Source organism: Lepidochelys olivacea, assembly GCF_965140295.1.
Source record: "Lepidochelys olivacea isolate rLepOli2 genome assembly, chromosome: 1".
Classification (NCBI taxonomy): Eukaryota; Metazoa; Chordata; order Testudines; family Cheloniidae; genus Lepidochelys; species Lepidochelys olivacea.
Window position 1 is genome coordinate 45146820 of NC_140411.1, and position 21717 is coordinate 45168536.

Here is a 21717-nt window from a genome sequence, read left to right on the forward strand (position 1 = left end):
AATGCAGCTAAACAGCAAGCTCATGTATTTATAACTTCACACAGCCCCGCCCCCATTCACAAAAATACCACCACACACCCACTGAACAAAAGTGTGACCAGTGTCAGCTCAGCAGACTCTAGTACCAGTAACACCTACAGCACAAAAATGGTGAGTGCTCTGGATATCTAGACCCAGAATTTTGTTTTTTGAATACCTTTCCAAACACTTGGAGGAAAATCAATCACAAAAGCGTGGAAAGTCACAGTGTGTGAGAGGATATTGCTAGATTTCTCCTGGTGCTCTTACTAGGTACATTTCTGGGACCAATGTTTAAATCTGCTACTGGTTTTGAGCTATATGATGATCCATGCACCCAGAGATGTTGGAGAAAGGGGGCAGAGGACAACAACAAAGTTCTTCAGACATTTCTTCATTGTTAGTTTAACCCATATTTACTTCTCTCCTAACTGAAGCTCTCTGTGACTTTCATGCCTGACTGTACTCAGGCTTCCTCATTGAGAACAACCTCTTATTTCTACTCTGTGGCTTGTACAAGAGGAGACAGGAACAAAAAGAATTACAATGACACTCAGCATTGCAGACCTGTGAAATTCAGTTACATAAAGCTGACTTCAGGTGTTAAACCTCCAGTGAAATAAAACACATAATGGTAGAAAAACCATAACTAACAACCCTGTCACTCTGTCAGACATGCTCTTCAGTTCAACTCTACAAATACTTAGTCTTTTGAAAATTAGCTTGGAATGTAATTCAGGTAGAAACTCTGGTTTCACTGTGATGTCAAAGAAAAAAATATCTCTGCACGTGGCAAGTCAAAACAGACAGTGGGAGGTAAAGCCCAAGCTTGTTCAGAGTGTCAGGGAACAAACAGTAATACTGCAGCAGCTACTTAAGGGCGTGCACCACTGTAGAGGGAGGTGGGAATCTCACGAGCTGTGGGTTGTGTGTCATGGTGGAGCTTCTCTTTTCCATGATCACCACACCACACAAAGAGTGAATGGCACTCAAAGGCCTCACGCTAGAAATGTAAAATGGCACAATCTTCCTTGTGTAAAGCAAAAAGTTTAATTGTGGTCTGGAAAGTGACTCCAGGGATAGTAGCCTGGGGTTCCATATTTGTTGTATCTCAACAGTTTCCAGGTCAATTTTGTGAAGTTTATAAATACAGTTTTTTTCCAAAGTGCCAATGCTGAAAACTCAACATGGCAGCTGAAAATCAAAAATGAGTGCTCTCAAGCTTGGGTATCATCACTAGTATCAATGCTGTAGATCAGTTCCTGCCCTTAGTTACACAGGTGCAACCCCATGGGCTTCAAATTCTGCTTCCACCTATACCCCATTGCCAGCAGCAACTTCCTTGTGAGTGAATCTTACAGATATGTAATGCAGATGTACAGGTGTAACTGGGGGCATAATTTGGCCATACAACAGAAACTACTGTCATTAACAATTCTGTTATGCAGATGCATTAGCCAGAATGGAATCCAGCTCATTCTTAGCCGTATTGGCTCTGCAGTGCCAACAGAACCAAAAAGGAGTGAAAGTTAATTTGTCAGTGAAGCAAGCAGACAGGACTCTGAATACCCAAAGGAAGCAGAGGAGGCTAGAAAGAAGAGGCCATCTTTACACAGAGCACTTTCAGAGTACACACGCATTTTAAACATCTCAGGACATCTTATGGTTAAGGCTGTGAGTCTGTCATGGAGGTCACAGAAATCATGGATTCTGGGGCCTCAGTGACTTCTGTAGCAGCCAGTGTGGCTGACCCCAGGGCCGCCCGAGCAGCCCCAACCTCCCCCCACCCTGGAGCGCCCCGTGGGCCATCACTCCCCAGAGCACCAGCAGTGCCCCATGCCCACCCCTGAGCACCAGCGATGCCTGGAGCCCTCGGGCCCGGAACACCAGCAGCATCCCCGAAGTCCCCCAGAGCACCTAAGATTTAATCAGGGGTATTTATAGTAGAAGTCAAGAACAGGTCAGGGGTCATGACATTTTTTTTACTGCCTGGTGACCTGTCCATGCCTTTTACTAAAAATACACATGACTAGATCTTAGCTTTACTTATGGTTAGGAAGATCCCTCCCCACAACAAGATGATTTAACAGAAACACCTAAGGCTTGAGGTCACACAGTTCTTCACCAATCTTTAGCCCTTCCATGAGTAGCTTTTTCACATGTGGGGAGTTATAATTTAGCCCTATAGTATTATTATACAATATTTTTATTATCTGTAACAAGTAATTATTGAAGCAGAGCCATATTACACAATAATCTATAAGAAACAGTTGTTTTTTTTAAAAAGTCCATGAAATGGAAATAGAACTCCTAGAGAAAGAAAAGTAATTGTGAAGCTGCTAAGGGTATTCCAAAAAAGAGAGAGGGGAAAAAATACCTATTTTAAAAAAAAAATGGCAATGTCCCATTAATAATTCATATTTTGCTTCAGCACTAATGAATATAATTATTCTCATCTCCAGCAACACTTAGATCCTCTTATTGAAAACGGTTTTGTAATTATGAGCCAAAAAACTGGCTAGAAAAATATTCAATGAGTGAGATCCGGTCATGCCAGAACCCTGCCATCTCCTAAATGCCTTGTCTGAAAATTTTACAAAAATTTCTACATTATGATAAGACCATGTCTGTGAAATATCAGGTACATGGATTTAAGTTTTGGCAAAGACAGGACAATCAGAATCTCTCTCTTATAATGAAGGAGAATTTATAATCTTAACCCAAACAAATTTGTTAGTCTCTAAGGTGCCACAAGGACTCCTTGTTGTTTTAGGAGAAACTAGTGTCTCTCCATACTATTCTGCAAAACTGAAATTGCTGTATATCACTCTTAGCTATGCTACGCTCACACACCAAAAGAGAGTACTGTGGTGCTGGTGGGCTGAATGCACTACTGACATAGAAGCAGTTGGAAATGACAGTTTGACTCTTCAATACTATGGTAGCTGTCCACATGTAGTAAACAGACTTTGAACTGTACTGGAAATGATAAACTCCAAAAAGCAGAGGTCATTCAGATACATTTAAGAAAAAATGGAACATGTTAGCTGAGAACTCCTGTTCTCCATGAGAATAACACATGCATAAATGATGATCAGACCCTGAGGGAGTCAGATATGTACACCGACCATGGTATGATTTATTGAACAGTAAAACATTTCTGACCTACTGTCTCCTGTAATCTACTCTAAGTGTCTGGCTAATTATAAGGTTCTCATTTTGTTGTTTATTATCCCTCCCTCTTAGCATCTATTTATTGGAAAGAATGAAGAAAAACCTTCAACTATTTTTTTAAAATAGATTTTAAGCACTGGTTCAACAACATAGAATTTGCCATATCAGATCAGATGATTGATCCATCAAATCTGGTATACTCATGATATACATGGCCAAATGTGCAATAATGTGCATTCCTGACCATTGCTACAATCAGTTTACACCCTGAAACAGGATATTTGATTTCTCCCATCATCTTAACAGGCATAACTACACATAGTACTAAAGGACATAAATGTATCCAACCTCTTTTAAAATCCAGCTTCACTGTGACATCTTCTGGCAGTGAACTCCACAAAATGAATACATGTCATGTGAAGAGATCATTTCTTTTTCATTTCTTTATTAAATGTTAATAATTTAATTTTAATTTACTAATTGCAACTGTTACTGTTTGCCAAACCAATTTAGCCATTGCCAAAGCCTATTCTGTTGACTGTTCTTACCTCAATAATATACAAGACCACATTCTTGTAGAAGCAATACAAAATGCATTTGGTCACTCGATTGTAACTCCAGGCTCCATGGACTAATAATAGTTTCTCCAAGTAAGAAAACTAGAAAAAGAAAAATGGACACAAGTAAAATAGTCTCACATTTTACAACTCTATATAAAGTACATGAAGTTTAGATCAGCTATTAAATCCATTCCAACTTCCTTTCTATGAGAGTAATTTTGACAGATTACCCACAAACAAAACATTTTAAAAAATCACAGCAAAACACTCCTTTTTTGGAATAAATCTTTTAAACATGTTTCCATAAATTTGGTCCTCATTTGCTTTAAACAGGAAGAAGCCTTCAATTATTACTACTATCCTGATAGCAAAATGAGGCAAAGTTAACATGATAGGGCCTACTGGATTAAATATAAATGTGAACTCTTATTTCATGGTAAGAGAAGATGACTGTGTTTGAGGGTTTAATAATAAGTGTGTGGTACAAGGCTCTTCTCTGTGTTTTAAAAGGAGCAATGTGGTAATTAGTAATGTTCTGGGCTAAAATGGAGACTGAAAAGGCAAGAGTTCTCAAAAGAAAAAAAACAACACTAGCAGCTTTTGAAAGAAGATGGGAAGAAATACATTTTTATTAACATTTACATTTCACTCGATAATAATAAATATGGTCACAATACGAGCATCTAAAACAAGTTGTATATTCCTTTTTCCCCCTTAAATAAACCCAATTAGTAAATGAATCTAATGTTTATGGAAATTGCTGCCTAATAATACTAGTTTGAACCACAAAGATGACTCAGTTCTTCTCCTATTTAATTCAGTGGGATTTCTCACACTGCCTTCAATGAGAGCGAGATCAAGCCCACAGCAGGAAATGTGTGAGCTCTGTCAAGGAACCCACTTGTGACTTGCTACATTCCTTTTAGTTCAGCCTCAGGTCCCCCATGAGAAAAACTGAATTTCACCGTTTTGTGTGGTGGTTTTTGGGAACCAAAAGGATGCCAAACTACTCATTTCCACTTCTGGGCTAGTGATATGCCACTTCAAAAGATTTGGAGTTCAAGTTTCAAATTCTGGTTCAAATTTATTATTTATCCAAAGCCCATTTGAAACTCTGGGATTTCCAAACATGAGCTAGAAATGTCATGATATATAGCCTGTCTCCCAAGATCTCCAGCACTTAATGCATTTGCTGCAAATACTACAAGAACAGGCTCTCTGGTGGTATTTCAGCAAAATAAAAGAAAACAAAGCAAACCACATTATAATTCAGTTTGGATTCAGTCTCTATCCAGCCTGCATCAGGATTGGAAAGTAGATAATCAAAAGTGAATGGCTAATAAACGTACTAACCCATTAACTACCTACCAACATACCCTCTCTCTTCAGTCCTGCCACAATTTTAATGCTTCCCGAGATTCATCCTTTGACAGTGAGACATATAGTGTAAACTCCAGCAAGGCTGGCATGTATTCCATTGATATACTGTAGAATAACCCAAAGAGGAAAAACTGCACAAATGGTGTGCCATAACTCATACGATTTTAACAATCATTTAGTTACTATAATGCTACTCACTGGGTTTGTAATCTCTCAAGAAAATGCAAAAGTGCTACCTAAAAGAGCTGAGGAAATGATGCAACCCAGAAAGAATAAGGTTCTGATACTTTAAATACACGTGAGTTGTCCCACTGAGCAGTGACAAGGAATTAAACGAAACAGAGCCATGTTTTATTTTAACAGAGCTCAGTGGAGCTACTGACATGCATTGAGTTACTTACATGAGTAAGTGTTTGCAGGAAGAGGGGGTCTAATAATAAGTGACATACAGAGCATACGTAGGTGCCAGGAGATTTATAAATTGTAAGGCCAAAAGGGATCCTGATGGGCAGGATCCCCTGGGAGAATAACAGTAGGGGGAAAGGAGTCCAGGAGAGCTGGCTGTATTTTAAAGAATCCTTATTGTGATTACAGGGACAAACCATCCCAATGTGTTGAAAGAATAGTAAATATGGCAGGCGATCAGCTTGGCTTAACAGTGAAATCCTTGCTGATCTTAAACACAAAAAAGAGGCTTACAAGAAGTGGAAGATTGGACAAATGACCAGGGATGAGTATAAAAATATTGCTCTGGCATGTAGGAATGAAATCAGGAAGGCTAAATCACACCTGGAGTTGCAGCAAGCGAGAGATGTTAAGAGTAACAAGAAGGGTTTCTTCAGGTATGTTGGCAACAAGAAGAAAGTCAAGGAAAGTGTGGGCCCCTTACTGAATGAGGGAGGCAACCTAGTGACAGAGGATGTGGAAAAAGCTCATGTACTCAATGCTTTTTTTGCCTCTGTCTTCATGAACAAGGTCAGCTCCCAGACTACTGCACTGGGCAGCACAGCATGGGGAGGAGGTGGCCAGCCCTCTGTGAAGAAAGAAGTGGTTCGGGACTATTTAGAAAAGCTGGACGTGCACAAGTCCATGGGGCTGGATGCGTTGCATCCGAGAGTGCTAAAGGAGTTGGCGGATGTGATTGCAGAGCCATTGGCCATTATCTTTGAAAACTAATGGCGATCGGGGGAAGTCCCAGAAGCCTAGACAAAAAGGCTAATGTAGTGCCAATCTTTAAAAAAGGGAAGGAGGAGGACCATGGGAACTACAGGCCAGTCAGCCTCACCTCAGTACCTGGAAAAATCATGGAGCAGGTCCTCAAGGAATCAATTCTGAAGCACTCAGAGGAGAAGAAAGTGATCAGGAACAGTCAGCATGGATTCACCAAGGGCAAGTCATGCCTGACTAATCTAATTGCCTTCTGTGATGAGATAACTGGTTCTGTGGATGAAGGGAAAGCAGTGGACGTGTTATTCCTTGACTTTAGCAAAGCTTTTGACACGGTCTCCTACAGTATTCTTGTCAGCAAGTGACAGAAGTATGGGCTGGATGGATGCACTACAAGGTGGGTAGAAAGTTGGCTAGATTGTCGGGCTCAACGGGTAGTAATCAATGGCTCCATGTCTGGTTGGCAGCCGGTATCTAGCGGAGTGCCCCAAGGGTCGGTCCTGGGGCCGGTTTTGTTCAATATCTTCATTAATGATATGGAGGATGGTGTGGATTGCACCCTCAGCAAATTTGCGGATGACACTAAACTGGGAGGGTATGCTGGAGGGTAGGGATAGGATACAGAGGGACCTAGACAAATTGGAAGATTGGGCCAAAAGAAATCTGATGAGGTTCAACAAGGACAAGTGCAGAGTCCTGCACTTAGGACGGAAGAATCCAATGCACCGCTACAGACTAGGGACCGAATGGCTAGGCAGCAGTTCTGCAGAGAAGGACCTAGGGGTGACAGTGGACGAGAAGCTGGATATGAGTCAACAGTGTGCCCTTGTTGCGAAGAAGGCCAATGGCATTTTGGGCTGTATAAGTAGGGGCATAGCGAGCAGATCGAGGGACGTGATCCTTCCCCTCTATTCGACATTGGTGAGGCCTCGTCTGGAGTAGTGTGTCCAGTTTTGGGCCCCACACTACAAGAAGGATGTGGAGAAATTGGAGAGAGTCCAGCGAAGGGCAACAAAAATGATTATGGGTCTGGAACACATGACTTATGAGGAGAGGCTGAGGGAACTGGGATTGTTTAGCCTGCAGAAGAGAAGAATGAGGGGGGATTTGATAGCTGCTTTTAACTACCTGAAAGGTGGATTCAAAGAGATCTAGACTATTCTCAGTGATAGCAGATGACAGGACAAGGAGTAATGGTCTCAAGTTGCAGTGGGGGAGATTTAGGTTGGATATTAGGAAAAACTTTTTCACTAGGAGGGTGATGAAACACTGGAATGCGTTACCTAGGGAGGATGGTGGAATCCCCTTCCTTAGAAGTTTTTAAGGTCAGGCTTGACAAAGCCCTGGCTGGGATGATTTAGTTGGGGATTGGTCCTGCTCTGGGCAGGGGGTTGGACTAGATGACTTCCTGAGGTCCCTTCCAACTCTGATATTCTATGATTCTATGACCATTATGATCATCTACTTTGACCTCCTGCATAAAAAACAGGCCATAGATCTTCTCCCAGCAATTTGTGCATCATACCATGGCTTCTGTTTGAACTATAATGCATCTTCTAGAAAGATATCCAGTCTTGATCTAAAAATGAGAGATGCACTACCAAATAAAAAGGTGTTTTTAGAGTACCAGTATTCATTATTTAATACAACTGATGAAATTTAGGAAAAAGAAAACATCTAGAATACAACCCAGGCTTCCCCAGGAACAAAACTGAACCATGAACCCAACATTTATTTTAAAGGAAGAATTTCCCTGAGCAATTTTCCCCTTTAAAGCATTCAAAAAAGCAATGGTCCCTAGACACTCCAGATTCCGCCTCTGGATAAAAAGTATCTTTTCTCAATAAAAAGCTTTATTAAGTTTTAGAACCATGTAAAGAACTTCAGTATTTTGGTTTAGGAATACTTTGAAAATGAATCATGGAGACAATAACATTTAAAAAAAAGATGATGCAAACATACTCTCTGTATGAATGGAAGTTATTCTTTGGGGCACTGGGTCAGAGGCAAACTTCCTTTTTATTTGTTTAGTTCATTATATGATTCCTTGTGGAATCGTTAGTAAGTCTTTATATAGAGCTTTATTTTTCCATGTCTGCCCACTTCTGGAATCACTGGATTGGAAGTATCATTTGGGTACAAGATACTACATTACAGTGGCCTACTTAAATTACTCCGAAGAACATTCTCCATTCAAGGCATGCATATAATTCCCACTAAAGTTGTTACCATATATGTCTGCATTGAGGGAGAATATACCATATGAAGCCCAAGTTTTCCTTTTGAAAACTATTTAGTGTTATTTTAGCCTAGTATTTCTCCTATTGCAAATAAGTCCATCTTATTTTACTAATCAGCACACAACACAAATTTGATTCACCATAACACAGCAATATACTGTAATCTTTCAGGTTAATAAAAACACACTTCTCCCCTCCAAAACGAACAGTTCCATATTATTTTAAATTTTGTTTCCAAAATTAAAACTGCATGTTATTGGTGCCAGCAACTTAAATAAAAGCATTAACTATAACTAGGACTGTCAATTAATCACAGTTAACTCACGCAATTAAGTCACAAAAATGAATCGCACTTATAACAATAGAATACCAATTGAAATGTATTAAATATTTTTGGATTTTTTCTACATTTTCAATATTATTTCAATTACAACACAGAATACAAAGTGCACAGTGCTCACTTTATATTATTATTTTTGATTAAATATATGTTCTGTAAAAATGATAAACAAAAAAATTAGTATGTTTCAATTCACCTCATACAAGTACTGAAGTGCAATCTCTTTATCGTGAAAGTGTAACTTACAAATGCAGATTTTTTTTGGTCACATAACTACATTCAAAAACAAAACAGTGTAAAACTTTAGAGCCTACAAGTCCACTCAGTCCTATTTCTTATTCTGCTAATCGCTAAGACAAACAAGTTTGTTTACATTGATGGGAGATAGACTCATAGACTATTAGAGTTGGAAGGGACCTCAGGAGATCATCTAGTCCAACCCCCTGTTCAAAACAGGCACAATCCCCATTTTTTTTTGCCCCAGATCCCTAAATGGCCCCCTCAAGGATTGAACTCACAACCCTGGGTTTAGCAGGCCAATGCTCAAACCACTGAGCTATCCCTCCCCGGGCAGATACTGCTGCCTGCTTCTTATTTACAAAGTCACTTGAAAGTGAGAACAGGCATTCACATGGCACTGTTGTAGCCGGTGTTGCAAGGTATTTAAATGCCAGATATGCTAAATATTCGTATGCCCCTTCATGCTTCAGCCACCATTCCAGAGGACATGCTTCCATGCTTATCATGCTTGTTAAAAAAATAATGCGTCAATTAAACTTGTAACTGTACTCCTTGGGGGGAGAATTGCATGTCTCCTGCTCTGTTTTACCCACATTCTGCATATATTTCATGTTATAGCAATCTCAGAGGATGACCCAGCACCTGTTTTGTTTTAAGAACACTTTCACAGCAGATTTGACAAAACGCAAAGAAGGTACCACGGTGAGATTTCTAAAAATAGCACGGCACTCGACTCAAGGTTTAAGAATCTGAAGTGCCTTCCAAAATCTGAAAGGGATGAGGTGTGGAGCATGTTTTCAGAAGTCTTAAAAAGAGGAACACTCTGCTGTGGAAACTTCAGAACCCAAACCACCCAAAAAGAAAATCAACCTTCTGCTGGTGGCATCTGACTCAGAAGATGAAAATGAACATGCATCAGACCTCACTGCTTTGGATAGTTATCAAGCAGAACCCATCATCAGCATGGAAGCATGTCCTCTTGAATGGTGGTTGAAAAATGAAGGGACATATGAATCTTTAGCTCATCTGGCACATAAATATTTGCAACGCCAGCTCCAACAGTGCCATGCAAACGCCTGTGCTCACTTTTAGGTGATATTGTAAACAAGAAGCAGGCAGCATTATCTCCTGCAAATTGTAACCAACCTTGTTTGTCTGAGTGATTGGCTGACAGAGAAGTAGGACTGAGTGGAATTGTAGGCTCTAAAGTTTCACATTGTTTTATTTTTGAAAGCAATTTTTTTTGTACATAATTCTACATTGTAAGTTCAACTTTCATGATAAAGAGATTGCACTACAGTACTTCGATGAGGTGCACTGAAACATACAATTTTTGTTTTTTTACAGTGCAAATATTTGTAATAAAAATAAATATAAAGTGAGCATTGTACATTTTGCATTCTCTGTTGTAATTGAAATTAATATATTGGAAAATGTAGTAAACATCCAAAAATATTTAAAATAAATTACAGGTTTCAGAGTGGTAGCCGTGTTAGTCTGTAGAATGAGGAGTACTTGTGGCACTTTAGAGACTAACAAATTTATTTGAGCATAAGCTTTCATGGGCTAAAGCCCACTTCATCAGATGCATGCAGTGGAAAATACAGTAGGAAGATATATAGATATAGATATAATTATATACAGACAACATGAAAAAATGGGGGTTGCCATACCAACACTTAACAGACCTATCGATTAAGGTGGGCTATTAGCAAGAGAAAAAAAACTTTTGTAGTGATGATCAGGATGGCCCATTTCAAACAGCTGACAAGAAGCTGTGAGTAACAGTAGGGGGGAAATTAGCATGGGGAAATAGTTTTAGTTTGTGTAATGACTCATCCACTCCCAGTCTTTATTCAAGCCTAATTTAATGGTGTCCAGTTTGCAGATTAATTCCAGTTCTGCTATTTCTTGGTGGAGTCTGTTTTTGAAGTTTTGTTGTTGAATAATTGCGACTTTGGTCTGTAAAGTCACCTACTGAGGGACAGGCCCAAACAAAGAAAGTAACAGAATGCCACTAGCCGTCACCTTCAGCCCCCAACTAAAACCTCTCCAACGCATCAAGGATCTACAACCTATCCTGAAGGACAATCCCTCACTCTCACAGATCTTCGGAGACAGGCCAGTCCTTGCTTACAGACAGCCCCCACAACCTGAAGCAAATACTCACCAGCAACCATACACCACACAACGAAAACACTAACCCAGGAACCTATCCTTGCAACAAAGTCCGTTGCCAACTCTGTCCACATATCTATTCAAGGGACACCATCATAGGACCTAATCACATCAGCCACACTATCAGAGGCTCGTTCACTTGCACATCTACCAAGCTGGTCTCCATATTGGAAGAGAAGATTGAAGGTCTGGAGCAACAGATAACGACCCTGCATTGCATACGAGAAACTGAGGATTTTCTGGACAAAACTCAGGATAGGCTTCTAGGGGCACAAAGCTCTAAAGATATAGAGCAGGTTGCACAGAGGAGCCAAGAGGCCAGTGAAGAAGCTTGGCAACATGTGACCTCCAGAAGAGGTAAGCGGAATGTCCGGGTTCCAGTAACACAGACACAGGTAACTAACCGCTTTCATGTTCTCTCCACAGGTACCGTTGCGGAGAGTGGACCAGATGATATGTCTGGGGCGAGAAAGCAGAAGGAGACTCTGCTGGTTGGAAGGCATGAGATGCGATGTCCTGAGGTTGGGGGTTCCATGACCACCACTCCCAAGAGGAGAAGGCGGGTGGTGGTGGTCGGGGACTCTCTCCTCCGGGGGACTGAGTCATCTATCTGCCGCCCTGACCAGGAAAACCGAGAAGTCTGCTGCTTGCCAGGGGCTAAGATTCGCGATGTGATGGAGAGACTGCCGAGACTCATCAAGCCCTCAGATCGCTACCCCTTCCTGCTTCTCCACGTGGGCACCAATGATACTGCCAAGAATGACCTTGAGCGGATCACTGCAGACTACGTGGCTCTGGGAAGAAGGATAAAGGAGTTGGAGGCGCAAGTGGTGTTCTCGTCCATCCTCCCCGTGGAAGGAAAAGGCCTGGGTAGGGACCGTCGAATCATGGAAGTCAATGAATGGCTACGCAGGTGGTGTCGGAGAGAAGGCTTTGGATTCTTTGACCATGGGATGGTGTTCCATGAAGGAGGAGTGCTGGGCAGAGACGGGCACCATCTTACGAAGAGAGGGAAGAGCTTCTTTGCCAGCAGGCTGGCTAACCTAGTGAGGAGGGCTTTAAACTAGGTTCACCGGGGGAAGGAGACCAAACCCCTGAGGTAAGTGGGAAAGCGGGATGCCGGGAGGAAGCTCAGGCAGGAATGTCTGTGAGGGGAGGGCTCCTGCCTCATACTGAGAATGAGGGGCAATCAGCAGGTTATCTCAAGTGCTTATATACAAATGCACAAAGCCTTGGAAACAAGCAGGGAGAACTGGAGGTCCTGGTGATGTCAAGGAACTATGACGTGATTGGAATAACAGAGACTTGGTGGGATAACTCACATGACTGGAGTACTGTCATGGATGGTTATAAACTGTTCAGGAAGGACAGGCAGGGCAGAAAAGGTGGGGGAGTAGCACTGTATATAAGGGAGCAGTATGACTGCTCAGAGCTCCGGTACGAAACTGTAGAAAAACCTGAGTGTCTCTGGATTAAGTTTAGAAGTGTGTGCAACAAGAGTGATGTAGTCGTGGGAGTCTGCTATAGACCACCGGACCAGGGGGATGAGGTAGATGAGGCTTTCTTCCGGCAGCTCACGGAAGCTACTAGATCGCATGCCCTGATTCTCATGGGTGACTTTAATTTTCCTGATATCTGCTGGGAGAGCAATACAGCGGTGCATAGACAATCCAGGAAGTTTTTGGAAAGCGTAGGGGACAATTTCCTGGCGCAAGTGCTAGAGGAGCCAACTAGGGGGGGTGCTTTTCTTGACCTGCTGCTCACAAACCGGGTAGAATTAGTGAGGGAAGCAAAAGTGGATGGGAATCTGGGAGGCAGTGACCTTGAGTTGGTTGAGTTCAGGATCCTGACGCAGGGAAGAAAGGTAAGCAGCAGGATACGGACCCTGGACTTCAGGAAAGCAGACTTCGACTCCCTCAGGGAACGCATGGCCAGGATCCCCTGGGGGACTAACATGAAGGGGAAAGGAGTCCAGGAGAGCTGGCTGTATTTCAAGGAATCCCTGTTGAGGTTACAGGGACAAACCATCCCAATGAGTCGAAAGAATAGTAAATATGGCAGGCGACCAGCTTGGCTTAATGGTGAAATCCTAGCGGATCTTAAACATAAAAAAGAAGCTTACAAGAAGTGTAAAGTTGGACATATGACCAGGGAAGAGTATAAAAATATTGCTCGGGGATGTAGGAATGATATCAGAGCATGTAGGAATGATATCAGGAGGGCCAAATCGCACCTGGAGCTGCAGCTAGCGAGAGATGTCAAGAGTAACAAGAAGGGTTTCTTTGGGTATGTTGGCAACAAGAAGAAAGCCAAGGAAAGTGTGGGCCCCTTAATGAATGAGGGAGGCAACCTAGTGACAGAGGATGTGGAAAAAGCTAATGTACTCAATGCTTTTTTTGCCTCTGTTTTCACTAACAAGGTCAGCTCCCAGACTGCTGCGCTGGGCATCACAAAATGGGGAAGAGATGGCCAGCCCTCTGTGGAGATAGAGGTGGTTAGGGACTATTTAGAAAAGCTGGACGTGCACAAGTCCATGGGGCCGGACGAGTTGCATCCGAGAGTGCTGAAGGAATTGGCAGCTGTGATTGCAGAGCCATTGGCCATTATCTTTGAAAACTCGTGGCGAACCGGGGAAGTCCAGGATGACTGGAAAAAGGCTAATGTAGTGCCAATCTTTAAAAAAGGGAAGAAGGAGGATCCTGGGAACTACAGGCCAGTCAGCCTCACCTCAGTCCCTGGAAAAATCATGGAGCAGGTCCTGAAAGAATCAATCCTGATGCACTTGCATGAGAGGAAAGTGATCAGGAACAGCCAGCATGGATTGACCAAGGGAAGGTCATGCCTGACTAATCTAATCGCCTTTTATGATGAGATTACTGGTTCTGTGGATGAAGGGAAAGCAGTGGATGTATTGTTTCTTGACTTTAGCAAAGCTTTTGACACGGTCTCCCATAGTATTCTTGTCAGCAAGTTAAAGTAGTATGGGCTGGATGAATGCACTATAAGGTGGGTAGAAAGCTGGCTAGATTGTCGGACTCAACGGGTAGTGATCAATGGCTCCATGTCTAGTTGGCAGCCGGTATCAAATGGAGTGCCCCAAGGGTCGGTCCTGGGGCCGGTTTTGTTCAATATCTTCATAAATGATCTGGAGGATGGTGTGGATTACACTCTCAGCAAATTTGCGGATGATACTAAACTGGGAGTGGTAGATACGCTGGAGGGGAGGGATAGGATACAGAAGGACCTAGACAAATTGGAGGATTGGGCCAAAAGAAATCTGATGAGGTTCAATAAGGATAAGTGCAGGGTCCTGCACTGAGGATGGAAGAATCCAATGCACCGCTACAGACTAGGGACCGAATGGCTAGGCAGCAGTTCTGCGGAAAAGGACCTAGGGGTGACAGTGGACAAGAAGCTGGATATGAGTCAGCAGTGTGCCCTTGTTGCCAAGAAGGCCAATGGCATTTTGGGATGTATAAGTAGGGGCATAGCGAGCAGATCGAGGGACGTGATCGTTTCCCTCTATTCGACATTGGTGAGGCCTCATCTGGAGTACTGTGTCCAGTTTTGGGCCCCACACTATAAGAAGGATGTGGATAAATTGGAGAGAGTCCAGCGAAGGGCAACAAAAATGATTAGGGGTCTGGAACACATGAGTTATGAGGAGAGGCTGAGGGAGCTGGGATTGTTTAGCCTGCAGAAGAGAAGAATGAGGGGGGATTTGATAGCTGCTTTCAACTACCTGAAAGGGGGTTCCAAAGAGGATGGCTCTAGACTGTTCTCAATGGTAGCAGATGACAGAACGAGGAGTAATGGTCTCAAGTTGCAGTGGGGGAGGTTTAGATTGGATATTAGGAAAAACTTTTTCACTAAGAGGGTGGTGAAACACTGGAATGCGTTACCTAGGGAGGTGGTAGAATCTCCTTCCTTAGAGGTTTTTAAGGTCAGGCTTGACAAAGCCGTGGCTGGGATGATTTAACTGGGAATTGGTCCTGCTTCGAGCAGGGGGTTGGACTAGATGACCTTCAGGGGTCCCTTCTAACCCTGATATTCTATGATTCTATGTGATATATGCCATCATGTGCCAATAATGTCCCTCTGCCATGTACATTGGCCAAACTGGACAGTCTCTACGTAAAAGAATAAATGGACACAAATCAGACGTCAAGAATTATAACATTCAAAAACCAGTAGGAGAACACTTCAACCTCCCTGGACAATCAGTTACAGACTTAAAAGTCACAATTATTCAACAAAAAAACTTCAAAAACAGACTCCAGCGAGAAATAGCAGAACTGGAATTAATCTGAAAACTGGACACCATGAAATTAGGCTTGAATAAAGACTGGGAGTGGATGAGTCATTACACTGACTAAAAATTATTTCCCCATGCTAATTCCCCCCTACTGTTACTCACATCTTCTTGTCAACTGTTTGAAATGGGCCATCCTGATCATCACTACAAAAGTTTTTTTTCTCCTGCTAATAGCCCACCTTAATCGATAGGTCTGTTAAGTGTTGGTATGGCAACCCCCATTTTTTCATGTTGTCTGTATATAATTATATCTATATCTATATATCTTCCTACTGTATTTTCCACTGCATGCATCTGATGAAGTGGGCTTTAGCCCATGAAAGCTTATGTTCAAATAAATTTTTTAGTCTTTAAGGTGCCACAAGTACTCCTCATTCTTTCTTAAAATAAATGGTATTCAATTGTTGTTTAATCGCGTGATTAATCGCGATTAATTTTTTGAATCACTTGACAGCCCTAACTATAACATTATCTCTATTGCTATTGTCAATAATCCTCAAACCACAGTTAAACTGAGCACAACCCATTTTCACCATTCTTAGATTAACCCAAAAGCCACTTGAAAGTGACACATGAATATCAAACAACTTCATCAGGTTTAAACTAATTAGATTAAATGCCAAAGGCATTATTAAAATGTGATAGGCCATCTATGGACAAAACTCTGACTACCTATTTATTCTTTTACACTGTCATTTTAATAAATAAATTGAATCTTACGAAGTCTCTGTAAATACAGATTTTTTAAATGAATTGTGCCTCAAAAGTATTATATGGTAGAGGGTATGAAGATTAGTAATGTAGAGACCACTGCTGGACAGCGTAACCATTGTGATCAAGGCAGTTGAAGGTTGTCCTGATGTATTACTTTTTTGGTGTCATACTGTATAAGTGTACCTGCAGTATACTACTGTCTATTACTGAATTAATATTGGATGAGGTTTTTAACCTGAAATTTTAAAAGTGCAATTAGTGCTTGTGAAAATTCTCAGATGACCACCACTGAATATGGAGGCCCTCTGCCTGACCACGGCACACATACACCATGGCAGCAGCAATACATGGTTCCTTGATTGCTCTGTCAATGGGTCAACCTGTTCAGGAACAACTACCTCGAGGAGCAATAGCGGAGTTTGCCTTTCTGCCCTTCCAATCCTTCAGCTATCTGCTGAAATTTCCAACAAGGGTGCCAATTAGTATAAATTGTAAAGGAAGATTTCATAGTGAGTTCATCTGATAGCTGCCTACATGCATGTGGCATGAAATCCCAACCCATTTCTCATAGGCTACCAAAGAGCCAGCAGACTGTAACGACTTCTGGTCATTACCCTGTTCTAGATTTGAATCTAACGTTCTTGTACTATTACCAAATATTAAAGATTTTCTTATCACAAGTGATAGTGAATATGATACCTTAACTGTAAACAAACAACATTCACAGTACATTTACATCAGCAAAAGTCTCTTTTCTTTTGTTGCTTTTAATATGTTGATATTTTGATTTGTTCAATTAAACAAAGAGCTGCCGCAATCTGCATGGCTTCTTCCCACTACCGCCTATAGATAAAGTAATCAGTGCTGAATTTGATGGGATGACTTAGGAGCATGTACCCTAGTCACTGTCACTACCTGAATTATCTCAAAATATTGACCAGCTTTTTAGTATTTGAATAACTGATTTTTTAGTAGTTTAAGAAAAACGGGGTAAAGAGACTTCGAAATAAAAGAAATGTCCCATCATCATCTACCTCTTCTGGACATTAATATAGTTCACCAACAGGTGTCAGTGACAAGAGCACACTGAGGAAGATAAATTATAATTAGAAGGGCATTAAATGTAACTGTCATGAACGGTGCCTTTCCCTGATTACTGAACAGTTTGAATGTTCCACAGCTGGCAAGAAGAAACCTAAGCCTTTAGGAAAGGGTTGATCATTGCCCCAAAGGGCACAACAAGATCAAAACTAAAATGATCCCTAATACATCCGAGGTATCAGTTTTAGATGGCTGTCTCAAGGAGGATATGAACAAAGATTCTCTCGGCTTGAAAGCCAGCAATGAAGCGCTTATGCTGACACACAGCTGATACCTCTGTCAGCAGAACATGGCAGCTGCTTTTTAGTGCCTCTGACCTGTGCTATGGAGTAATCAGAAGAGTTGGTTGCCTGCATGCCCTCATTCCCACTGATCCCGACTCCCACATGCGCGGTTTGGATCATTCCCACGTCATTGGCACCGTCTCCGATGGCTAATGTGATGGCATTTACATGTTTCTTTACCATGTCTACTATTTCAGACTTCTGCAGAGGAGACACTCTGAAAAGGAGAGGAGAAAATGTCAGTCAGTTTCCCACATGCTGAGTTATGTATGCCTTTCCAAAAAGACAGCTGTAATCTAGATTTAGATGTGCTGGAAGGGAGTTACTGGAAAGTTGCCTAATTCAACACTCAGAGTTTAGAACATATGCCAAATGTTTTCAGAAAGAGAGAGAAGCATTTTCCATTTTTATAAGCTAAAATGAATGAATAAATAGAGATCATAAACAAAAACATCAAATTTATTTTTTTGGGTGTGAGAATTTAATGCTCATGAGAGATGCCAGATTTAAAGGCTTGGAGACTGAAGTCTTTTCTTTATCTGCTACATCGTATGCATCAGCTGTGCAAGCTTCCCTGCTGCTCCAACTGGATAGGCCACCTTTAGGTCAGGAGGATAAGTCAGTCTCTAAGGTGCTTTCAATACTCAGCCTCTTTGCAGAGACTTCTACCAAGGAGGTCAATTGGTACAAACGGTGGTGGTGGTTTTTGAGGTAGAAGGACAGGATTGTAGGAGGACAAGCAACTACCAGGAAGAAATAAGGTGGTATAGGAAAAGCCCCTTCTTCCCACTTATTTTACACTTGCTTACTCCCTGCTGTGGGTTGCTTTTCCTCTGTTACAACCCCATCTATTAATCTCTTTAGTCGGTAAATTACACCACCTTAATGCTATCTTATGTTGGTTGTCTGCATGTAATGTACATCAACATTGAGATCACCTCATAACTTGTCCGAATAGGTTACTCTTGGAACCTGACAGCTCATAGTTAACTGCTGTACCAATATGCTGCAAGTGTAGGCCACTAAATGAAATACGGGTCTTCTCTGTGCAGGATGCAGGATGAAGACCCCAAAGCTGCAACTGCTCTTCTGTAAAACAGCCATAGACACCAATGGGATTTCTGCATGTGGGCCAAATCCTTTAGCTCTGGCCATTTCAAAGTGTTGAATAAGGGCTTCATGCCAATGTCACTTACTTCATTTTGACAGTTGTATACCTCCATTGACTTCAGTGGAGTTACGCTGCTATTTACATCAGTATAACTGAGAGCAGAATGTGGCCCTATGACTCCATAACGTATTTATCCTCATGTACACTCATATCTATCTTATACGTAGATATTTTGAACCTGATTCTTCTCATTTACGTCAGTTTCAACTTGACATGCCTCCACAAAATTCAATGGAGATACTCCTGATTTACATCAGTGTAAATCAGAGAAGACTCAGAACCTTTATGTAATACATTGAATCATCACACACTCAAAACAACTTTTATTCAGGTACAATACCCAGATTATTGAAGGGTATTTTGGCAATACCCACAAATAGCCAGTCTGAGTATTTTAATTCTAGGCCCATCTGTACAAACAACCTTAATTCCTTTCCACATCACTTTTAGTCAAATGAAGTCTCAAAACTGCTCTACACACCCTTCCATAAAGCTTTAGACAAAGCTGTTTCACAGCTGAAGCAGACACATGCACTCACAAACAAAATATAATTGATACCCAAAGGCTTTACTATTAACATAAGTATTTTTATTCACTATTTTTTCAGATTGCTGCACTCTGTGGGAGTGACATATTTATCCCTTTTATACATTTGGCTGGATTATAGCTGATCAGGAAAAAGAGCATATGGCTTTTGGTAGGCCTTTCACTTTAAGGGCTTGATTCTGCCTCGTGTTGAGCACCTTTTAGGATCAGGCCTGATGACTAGTTTGAAAGTTTTTTGTTTTTGTTTTTTAAAGTTACTGTGGTTGATCTTCATATGTTAACAAAAACATTTAGAAGAGCTAGCAGCTGTCGAGTTTCAAAAAACAAAGCAGAGGAAAGTTGACTGGGCCATAAAAACCACTTAATCCCAATGACTTTGTGCATGAAATTCTCATTGGACAGATTTATTAAACCCTCAGTTGTACACCAATGTAAAATAGTACTTTAGCACTCCAGGGACTCAACTGTACTGGAAACAGAAAATATAGACCATATTACTAATCTATGTTGTAAATTAGATGTAGACTATAATTATAAGGCATCTCTGAACTTAATTTGAGTCAAATTCTAACTTTTATATATGTTAACGGTGTAAAATACTAATGAGAATATGCTCGATGTTCTCTCTTACAGGAGTGTGTCTGTGTGTATGCTCAGAACATCATTTACATGCCTCTGGTGCATTGGAGGCAAGATGCAAAGCCAAAGACCTTTAGCCACATGAGAAGTGTAATTTCTCCATAACTGCACACCCTGCTAGCTCTTTTTGCTTACTTATAAAATGACTTTGGTTTGTTTAATATTTTTAAAACGAATGTTAATTTTTCTCCTTACCAATTTATCTGAATTGCCTCAGTGTAAAAAATAGCTAAAAAGATTACTCTATTACATATACTGTGTTTAAAAGTACTTAGGCCTGCTCTACACTGGGGGGGGGGGGAGGGGGATCGATCTAAGTTACGCAACTTCAGCTCTGTGAATAACGTAACCTAAGTCAACACACTTAGATCTACTTACTATGGTGTCTTCTCTGTGGTAGGTCGACTGCTGATGCTCCCCCATCGACTCCACCTACGCTTCTCGCCAGGGCCGGCCCACAACATTCTGGCACCTGAGGCAGGGAGCTCAAATGGCGCCCCCAAACTCCCTCGCTTGGGCCAAAACTTTGAAAGGTCTCAATTCTGCCTTCTTCCTGTTCTACTCCTCTCATGGTACTGCTCTGTCGCCTACCCCAATAAAGGAGAACAACTTAAAATGTCTTGTTCAAAAATTTTAAGTAACATTTAACTTTCAAACGCCTGAACAACGAATGTAACTTTTCTTGTCTGCATAGTAAACACTGGCATTTTTATTTGTTTGAATAAAAGTGGTGCTTTCCGTGCCTTCTTGGTTGCAAAGATTTGAACTGCTTCCTGCTGAAGGTCCACAGTCTGGGCCAGCTCATGCTCTACTGAGATGGTTGCAAGGCCAACCCGCCTCTCCTGTGTCATTGTGGAGCGTAAATGTGTTTTTATTAACTTCAGTTTGGAGAAGCTGCGTTCTCCACTGGCAACTGTTACAGGAAGTATGAGAAGTATGCGCAGAGCAACAAAAGCATTTGGAAAGAGGGTGGTCATCTTATTTGTGCACATATATTCCAGAACAGCCTTTGGAGTTGATACTGCTGAAATGTGTCTTGAAAGGGCTTTCAGTTCATCACCTAAATCACTGGCATCAATATGGCGCATGTCATCATGTGTCAACACTGTCTCTAGTGCCCTGCATTGCTGGTGTAGGTCTTCAGGTATAGCGAGGAGTTTTGGAATATCCTACAACATCCCAAATAAACTGCTGTGTTCCCTGAGCTGCATGAAACGTTCTTTAACTGACTGTATTGCACAATCTGGCACCCGGTTAAAGAATTCAACTTTGAATTGTTGTTTGGGGTTTCTTATGGGATTATCCTGTGCCTCGTAATTAAAATGTCATCTTCGGTGACTCTTGTATTCTTGAATGGGTGGGAAAATAGCTTCAGTGTGAAGTTCCTCTGCCAACTTCTGTGCACTCTTCAGAACATTTTGAAATCCCTCATCTGACTGGTAAGACTGTAGGTATGACTTTGCTTTGTCCAGTTGTTCCATTGCTCCAGATATATCAAGGACAACACCTTGGAGTCTCTTGCTTACAACATTTATTTCAAACAGTATGTCATGCCACAACACTAAGCCACACAGCAATTTGAAGTTACGTATGTTTCTGGTGATTCCATTTCCCTCTGCCACTGTTCTCCCACGAACAGTTCCTGTCAT

The 21717-nt window shown here is 41.5% G+C and overlaps 1 protein-coding gene and 1 long non-coding RNA gene across 4 annotated transcripts in view; one reads left to right on the forward strand and one right to left on the reverse strand.

Moving 5' to 3' along the window:
- LOC311532273 overlaps positions 1 to 20763 on the forward strand; it is a 64729-nt gene extending 43966 nt beyond the window's left edge. Inside the window, exon 3 of the long non-coding RNA XR_014714359.1 lies at positions 20469 to 20763. This is a non-coding gene — a long non-coding RNA (uncharacterized lncRNA). The remainder of the gene's footprint in view (positions 1 to 20468) is intronic.
- Positions 1 to 21717, reverse strand: part of ATP8A2 (ATPase phospholipid transporting 8A2) — a 690440-nt gene that overhangs the window by 241799 nt on the left and 426924 nt on the right. For all 3 annotated transcript variants that reach the window (XM_084650563.1, XM_084650564.1, XM_084650565.1), the window contains exons 26-27: positions 17745 to 17928; positions 3741 to 3851 (exon numbers count right to left, since the gene is read on the reverse strand). In XM_084650563.1, the coding sequence (XP_084506689.1) occupies positions 3741 to 3851; positions 17745 to 17928 (295 nt within the window). The remainder of the gene's footprint in view (positions 1 to 3740; positions 3852 to 17744; positions 17929 to 21717) is intronic.